General features: G+C 37.4%; 1 protein-coding gene across 1 annotated transcript; it reads left to right on the top strand.

Moving 5' to 3' along the window:
• The first annotated feature begins 138 nt into the window (after positions 1-138).
• ccni (cyclin I) lies at positions 139-8,769 on the top strand. The gene is made up of 7 exons (XM_016451250.1): positions 139-385; positions 1,175-1,331; positions 2,891-3,025; positions 4,064-4,138; positions 4,921-5,061; positions 6,025-6,258; positions 8,255-8,769. Exons 2-7 carry the CDS (start codon positions 1,218-1,220, stop codon positions 8,639-8,641), a joined length of 1,086 nt encoding a protein of 361 aa, XP_016306736.1. The 5' UTR covers positions 139-385; positions 1,175-1,217; the 3' UTR covers positions 8,642-8,769.

Here is an 8,769-nt window from a genome sequence, read left to right as displayed (position 1 = left end):
AAATGAAACCTCCGACTAGACCTACATTTAAATGTACTTTCTAGCATTTTTAACCGTTTAAAAATTTTCTTGCTCTTTTTTTAATTCGTAAGAAAAGGTTCTCTGTGTAGCTGTCTGTGTGCGGTGAGGAGGTCGGCGGAAGGTGGTTCTTCCCTTCTCGGTCTCCTCCTCGGAAGTAGACGTTCGTGTCTATATTCCGTTCATTTTATTTTTAATATCAGTTTGGAAGGATCCCTTTTAGTGTTTAAAACCCCCATCAAGTTTCACGGCAAACATGGAGGCGAAGCTGGACGCTTAAAAAGATGACGGAACCCGATTTGCTGCTTTATTTTACCTCAGTTTAATGGACCGGATGATCTGCGTTTCCCACAACCTTGCAGGGGAGGTAAGAATCCCCTTTTATGGACATATTTAACCATTTAGCCTCATTAAACCAGCGACACTGGACATATATATACTGTTTTTCTTTTCGGTGTAGCTAGGTGTGTGGGATTGCGTGTATATTGATCTGTTGCTGTATAGTCTAGCTAGTCTGCTAACACGTACCAAATGTAAACTGCGTCAACACTATCAACATTTCATATTAAGATGGTGGTGTGGGGTTTGGTGTTTAATGTCATTGTTTACACTAAACAATACTGGTGCTATTCTTTTATACACCATATTGCATCTATAGCATGAATAGGATGATGAATCAGTTCTCATTCTTAATTAAAATAACGTGAAATCGTGATCATCAGATCAGAGGTGATTTATCAATATTTTTTGTGTTTTTGAACGTAAAGTATTTTTGATTTGAGTTTGTTGAATTAAAATAATGAAATTAAAATGATTATTATGTTTGAATCATAACCAGTATCGATAGGAATGTCAATGTATCATATAATACAATAATATTTGTATTTATATTATAACATTACTGTTTTTACTATTATAAATATATATATATATAGTTATATTTAAGTTAAATTATATATAATACATTTTATGTATGTTGTAGTTAGTACATATATGATATATATTTTTAAAGCAGGTTGGACAACCAAGAAAAATAAAGAACTGTGATGAAAAATAGACTTAATAAATCAAATTCCCAAGGCAGCTCAGACATCCCTTGTGATGTATGACATTATATTTGATCTATTTTGAGATGTTCCGTGTGTTCTGCGCTCAGGTAGCTGTATCCAGTGGGGAGGTAGGCTTTTCCAGGGTTCGTGATGAAGTTCACCCTGCCCCTGGAAAGCCGGAAGCTGTCATCTCTTCTAGAGAAGGCCGTTTCTAGGGAAGCCAAACTATGGAAGGCTTACGTGCCAAAGAAACCTACCAACCAGGTGAGTCTGTCAGCTGATAGCGCTGGTTTGTTTGGTTTACATTGTGGGAGACAGATTGCTATGCAGATAAATTAAGGTAGTTTCTGTGTAAGTCCAATGTGCATATAAGAATAGTTATGTTGCAATATACTGTTATCATTATTATGTGGAGATGAATTTTGTTAGAAAAATATCCATATTTCAAACGTAATAAACACTTTTCTCTCACTTCCGTTATCTGTCATACGCGGAAGCGTAGACGGAAGGTGTTCCGGCGGAAGGTGTATGACGTATGCGCAGCGCGCGCGCCTCTGAGATACGCTAGTCTCACGAGTTTGTTTATAGGAGCAAAGGAAGCAAAGTTTCCTTTCTTTAGCAAAGGAAAACCAGTCTCCTCTTGGCTTATATCGAAATCCTCCGACATTTGTCTTTGCAAATCTTTGGTTTGTACTTCTAATTCCTGACCGGCGTTTTGTTTTGTTGTATCTCCGCATTGGTCACCTATCACGCAATGCCGACGTGCTACGTCATCCGCCGGAACGGCTTCCGCTTATGACAGTTGACGGAAGTGATATAAAAGTGTTTATTACGTTTGAAATATGGATATTTTTCTTACAAAAATGCATGGATTCACTACAGAAGGCCTTTATTCACCCCCCGGAGCCGTGTGAAGCACGTTTATTATGAATGCGCGCGCTTTATTTGAGGACTTGAGCACTGTTCAACTGCAACACCCGCTGACTGCAATGATAGAGCTTGGAATAGCCAGGACAATTTTTAATACAACTCCGACTGGATTCGTCTGAAAGAAGAAAGTCATATACACCTAGGATGCTTCGAGGGTGAGTAAAACACAAGCCAATTTTCATTTTTGGGTGAACTAACCCTTTAATTTGGGTCTCTTACGATGCTGCAGAATGTGTGTGATTTGCTGTATGTAAATCTGTAATTTGATAAACAGTGAGACACTGGGATTAGTACAATTTTATGATGCTGTGTTCTCTCTAGATGTAGTTGTCTGTGTATTATGACTATTTATGGTGCAGTTGTGTGTGAAACTGTGTCAGAGGTCTGCTATCCAAGTCTATCCTGACGGGAACCGGGCCGTTTTATTGTAGGTCATCAATGCTATTTTAGTATATTTGAGATACTCTTATACTTTTGTGTAAATTCGTTTTAAAATTTTTTTTATTAATTTGATTTTTATATTTATATTTTATGTTTCAATTTAATTTTAGTTGAAGTTTTATAAATTTTTGGTGTATTTGTCATTTTTTTTAGTTTTCATTTTTAAATATTCTATGTAATTTTTGTTAATTTTATTTTAGTTTTAGTAAGTTTAGTATATCATGTTGAACTAAATGACAATTAAAAAAAAAAGTAGAAGTAAAATAATATGGTTTAATTTGGGGTAGTAGTTAATGATAAAATGCATTATTATTATTAATAAATGTCTGTGCATCTGAGTCTGATCGAATAGACAATAATAAGGGGTTCGATTTGGGTAATTCCAGTTTAGATTAGTGCATATGCAAACCTGTATGTTATGTATCTAATTAAATGCATTTTTTCTTCTTCAGGATACAGATATTTCCCCTGAAAAGCATGATGAGGCCGTCCGGTGGTTGAGGGATGTTCATTCCCAACTGAAGCTCTATCCAGAGACCCTCTGCCTGGCCATCTGCATCCTGGATCGCTTCCTCTCTGCCGTTAAGGTAATGTTTAAAAACGTCTGACCGGTCAAGGTCTTCTGCCCCAGTCAATGATTGTGGGCTTATGGCGTTTTCCATTATCCAGCTGTCCATAACAGCTTTTAGCCGTGTGTTGGCTGGCTTAATTGCAGCCCATGATAGGTACTTCACATAATAACACCTATTTTTAAAAACAGTTATAATAATACTCTCTCCTTCTTTTCTGTGTTTCACCTCTGTTCAAGCCTGTGTACTAGTTCAGCTTATACATGGCATGATAAATTGTATATGATGTAATTGTAATGTATGCATTTATATTTATGCATGTATGCATTGCTTGCATTAAAATGTATGCATTTAAATGTAGGATTTTATGCATTATAATGTCTGCATTTAAGTTTGTGGAGGTTATTCAGTATACTATTTATGCATTTATATGTTTGTGCATGTTATGCATCGTAATTTATGCATTATAATTCATTCATTTAAATTGTGGCTATTATGCATTATAATTTATGCATTCAAGTTTGCGCATGTTATGCATTGTAATTTATGCATTTAAATTTATGCATGTTATGCATTTAAATGTATGCATGCTGCATAATAATTAAAGTTATAATTTTTTGTATAATTAGCATAAGTGCTTTTGAGATGCAGTGAACGTTTGTGTGCAGTGAACATTATTTTGCTCTATTATAGAACTTTGACTGTTATGTAATGGTAAGCGTTACAGAAAGTTAGGTCACTATTTAGCTGAGCTGTTTTATTATACAACATTGGATGTTTTTTGCTCTTTGCCATGTTCTTTTAGCACATCGAAAGGGTTACAGGGACAATTCTAGAATTTTATTTATTTATTTTTAGAGAAACTGAAACTGCAAGTACGTGTCAGTCATTGCAGATCTGATTAGTTATTGTGCCTTGGCATTTAAATGAACAGGAAATAAACACAGGAAATGCATGCGTGTGTGAGAAACATTTGCCATTTGCTGGTGTGGCATAAAAGTGCACGAGATGCAGTACTGCAGTACCGTTATTGATCACTCTCTCTCTCTTTTTCAGGCCCGCCCGAAGTACCTGCGCTGTATCGCCATCTCTTGTTTCTTCCTGGCTGTTAAGACCAGTGAGGAAGATGAGGTGAATGCAGTATTAATATGCTGTATAATGTACAATGTCTGTTATTCTAAGAAGCAACAGAGTAGATTCATGGTCAGCATCGGTCGTCGCGGGTCTCTGTGGCTTTATTTATGCAGCATAAGTTAAATTTTGCTGTGGGAAACGGTGACCCTGGATGGTGTCATCTCTGATGTCTCAAGTCTAAAATCAGCCCCAGTTTGATGAGCCTTCAGTAAAAGCGTCCTTTACTGAGGCTGAAGGATGACAACCATTGCCTTCAGCTGCTTCATGAAGTGAGAAATGATCTGTAGAAATATAACGACTGAGATTTCTGTACTTCTGGCTTCTACTTAAAACGCCAAAGTTGGACTGATATTTAATCCGATTATTTCCTGGCAGCCCTTTAAAGTAATTTCTGGCTAGAGCTGACCACATGATGTGGCTTAAACATAGTTAAGCAGTTACTATAATTTAGTTCCTAAGTTTTGCCATTATTTAACTATTAGGTTTCAGATTAGATTAGTTTTTTATTTTTGTGAATGTTTCTGTCTGCATAACCTTTTAATGTCAAGTCAAATCCATTTGTATAATGCTTTTCACAGTACACATTGTTTCAGAGTGACTTGCAGTAAATATTATGCAATACTATAGTTCACATTTTGTGATGATACAAGCAATCAAGTTGAGATTTGCTATATAGTATATATAACTCAATACATGTATACTGTATATATACAGATAAAGTTGGACCTACTTATAGATCCAACCTAACATAAATAGCTAATATAATATGTGTTTTGCAGCATATCCCGTCTCTGAGAGAGCTGGTGTCCAGCAGCAAATGTGGCTGTTCTCCGTCGGAGATCTTGCGGATGGAGAGGATTGTTCTGGATAAGCTGAACTGGGACCTGCACTCCACCACTGCACTGGACTTCCTTTACATCGTGAGTGCACTTCCTCTCAAACACATATGCAAACTTTGCAGCTCTACATACAGACACTGAACTCTCCTTTCACATGTCCAGTGCTCTCTGACAGTACCTGTAATTGAATGGAGGTTTGGCTAAGTTTGTCCACAGATAGCATGCATACATCTCGAAGATTATTAAAATAAGTATTAAAAGTGCTTTGTATGTAAAACAGTTTTTTTTATACAGAAGATGTTTTCCAGTCAATCTAAATCAATCATCTTAAAGACATTTTGTAAAGATCTATTTAAAATCTGACAGAAAACGTCTTTCAGGAATAGTGCAAACAAACGCTCTCAAAAAAAGATAATAATGTATACGTTAGTTTTTGTTAGGTAAAGTTGTTAACTGATGTTAACTTCACCAAACCTATGCATTGTCACCATATACACCATGACCTTATTCATTTCTGCCATGATTGGTGTTTTACAGTAGCGATATCTAACGAGCTTCATATTGGAATTAGATAATATCAGTTTAGATATTCTAATTCATAGAACACTATGCTAATTTACAGAAGTACTAAAGAATTGTTAAACATTTTTGCTAATGCAAACATCTTACTGTTGCTTATGTTGAAGGTTTAGGGATCTGAATATGGGATTTATTGCAAGAAATCGGTTTTCGTCTAAAATTGTTACATTTTTCTTAATTGCATTGTCTGAATTTGTATTGATGTTCAAGTAAACCAACAACAACAAAAAAACGTTGAGCAAAAATTAGATTGATGTTGTTGCTACTCTTAGGAGGAATGAATTTAGATGGCATAAATGTGCTTCTTTTTTTTTTGTGTGTGTGTGTTGAGGAAGGATCCTCATTGTTGGCATATTGAGGTTGCTGTTAATAGCTTGGCTCTCCATGTGGGTGCTGAAGGACTGCCAATTCACCCGATTAAGTGCTGAGATCCAAAAATATAGATTTTTATTCATCTCTCTATAGTTCCATGCGATGGTTCTGAGCTGTAAGTCCGGGCGGCTGAACATGGCGTTGTCGGCTCTGAACCCGTCTCAGCACGTGGCTCTGCTCACCCAGCAGCTCTTCCACTGTCTGGCCCACAATGCACTGCTGCCGGTGCGCGGCTCACTGCTGTCCCTCGGCCTCATCACGCTGGAGCTGGAGAAACTCTGTCCTGATTGGCTCGCTCTCACTGTCGACCTGTTGCACAAATTACAGGTGAGAACTAATGAAGCTCAGTGGCTCCAAATTGTCCAACTAGTCTTGAGATGATTGCAGTGTTCATCTGGGAAATATACGGTGCTTTTTAAACCTGTGAAGCCTGTGATTCTGATCGTTTGTGATGTAAATCAATGAGACCTTTATAACAGGCTACTTACATAAAATGCTTATAAAAATCAGTTATCACTCCATATTTCCCAATAATATGTCTTGGATGATATTTAAATGCTTAGTTTTAAGGCTTTCAACTTGTTAAAGTATAAACTATCAATCAGGCAACAGAAGGCATGTAGTAGATTGTGTGCTACAGGTTTTTCGAGATGGTCCTCACTGCAGAACACAAGATCCAGGGGGCGAGGTTGGATCCAGATCCAACTCCTCCCACCTTACATATACCTAAACCTACCCGTCTCCACCCCCAGATCCCTAAACCCACCCATCTCCACCCCTAAACCTACCAGTCTCCACTCCCTAGATGTGGATCCAACCACGCCCCCTGGATCTTGTGTTCTGCAGTGAGGGGCTTCTGGGTTTTTCAGCAAAGGTCTGATCATTTAGAGACCTTACAATTTGCATTTCCAATATGATACAGCAGGCTTCATAGGATTAAAAGAGTTCATGTGTATTGAACTTCGTAAAATGAAAAAGATTTTAGAGGGAAAATCAGGAGATCAGATTCAAACACTTCCATTAAACAGATAAAAAAAAATAGTTCAGGAAGATCACATTGATCTGTGGTCGCTCTAACTTTTTCTTTAGGTCTCAGTGTCAGTGTCAGTCATGTTTTGTGACGGTCCAGTTATCTCATTATTCCTCCTTCCAGAGGCTCTTTTCATCTGCTCAGAGTGACTATACGTTGAAGCCGCAGTAGCATGTATAATCTGTCTCACATGTTTGTTTTTCTGTAGGCTCTTTAACTCTTATCATAACTCAGAAGAGGCCCGGTCAGTCACTTCTCCAGAGCAAAGTCAGTTATCAATGCCAGCAGCGAGCTCAAAGCGAAAGTAAAAATACAGACCTTTAAAAGTTTACAGTGTCATGCATCATTAAACCTACAGGTTCAGTAACTAACACTGTCAACAACATTGAAACAGTTTTAAAATATGAATGACTCTTTATTGAACATTACCGCCTTTTATATGCAGTCTTTTAAAAGTTGTGGGTTGGTAACAGGATTATTATAGTTAACTAAAACTGAAACTAAAATTAAAACCATTCAAAATTCGTTTTTGTAACTTGAATAAAATAACATAAAATATAAAAAAGTTGCCGAGGCAATTTCTCATTTTAATTTAGTTTAAAACTAAAATGACAATAAAAAATAAATACAAAATAAATAAAAATTGAAATAAAAAGGGAAAATATAAAAATAAAACACTAATTGTATTTCATTGACACCAACACTGCATTTATTGGTTAAACATTCTAATTTATTGAGATGCACCTGTATATATATATATATGTATATATGTATATATGTTATTTTAATATAAATAAAAACTATAATAGCATCACTTTGACACTAAAGCTGCATTTTTGTTAAAATACAGTAAAAACAGTAATATTGTGAAATATTATAACTATTTAAAATAAGACTTCTATTTAAATATATTGTAAAATGTAATTTATTCCTGTGATCAAAGCTGAATTTTCAGCAGTCTTCAGTGTCACATGATCCTTCAGAAATCAGTCTAATATGCTGATTTGCTGCTCAAGAAACATTTCTGATTATTATCAGTGTTGAAAACAGTTCTGCTGCTTCGTATTTTTTGTGGACCACCGATACATTTATTTCAGGATTCTTTGATGAATAGAAAAAGTTCAAAAGAACAGCATTTATTTGAAATAGAAATGTTTTGTAACATTATGAATGTATTTACTGCCGCTTTTGATCAATTTAATGCATCCTTGCTGAATAAAAGACTGTCTGACCCCAAACCTTTGAACGGTAGTGTATATCATCATCATTTTCTTTCGGTTTCCTCTCTTTCAGATCGACAGTTCTCAGCTGATTGGCTGTCGAGAGCTGGTTGCACGTTGCCTGTCCACACACATGGCTTCCCTGCCTCCTAACACTGTGTACATCTGCCATCCCCTGCCGAACGCCCCGGAGCCTCGGGACGGGGGAGTCCTGCCCCCCTGGCACGTCTCCCCTGCCCCGACAGCGCCCTCTGACCCCAACACCACCCACACCCATGCGTGCAAGTCCTCGGCCAAGCGGAAGGTGGAACACATGGAGGTGGACGAGTATTTTGACGGGATCAAGCGCCTGTACAGTGAGGAGAGTCCCCAGGAGGGGGCGCCCACGTGCAGGGCCGAAACACAGCAGAACGCTGGCTCCTCCCCCTGCCCTCCTCTCCAACCGGTCAGAGAAACCTAGAGGAAACAGCTAAACAATCACACAACCGCAGCAGCCGCGTTCATCGGTTCACCTCAGAGCAAGAGAGAGGCCAAAAATACTAACAAAAAAAACACTCTGTGCATGATGCCATTTCATAACCGTAAACA

This window comes from Sinocyclocheilus anshuiensis, unplaced genomic scaffold (genome assembly GCF_001515605.1).
Source record: "Sinocyclocheilus anshuiensis isolate Anshui unplaced genomic scaffold, SAMN03320099.WGS_v1.1 scaffold1425, whole genome shotgun sequence".
NCBI classification, from domain to species: domain Eukaryota; kingdom Metazoa; phylum Chordata; class Actinopteri; order Cypriniformes; family Cyprinidae; genus Sinocyclocheilus; species Sinocyclocheilus anshuiensis.
Note: the sequence above shows the minus strand (reverse complement) of the source record. Positions and strands in the feature narration are given on the sequence as shown.

Coding starts and splice junctions, on each gene's coding strand:
- ccni (XM_016451250.1), top strand. CDS start 1,218: ATGAAGTTCACCCTGCCCCTGGAAAGCCGGAAGCTGTCATCTCTTCTA. Junction 3,026..4,063: donor GCTTCCTCTCTGCCGTTAAG/GTAATGTTTAAA, acceptor TCTCTTTTTCAG/GCCCGCCCGAAGTACCTGCG. Junction 5,062..6,024: donor CACTGGACTTCCTTTACATC/GTGAGTGCACTT, acceptor ATCTCTCTATAG/TTCCATGCGATGGTTCTGAG.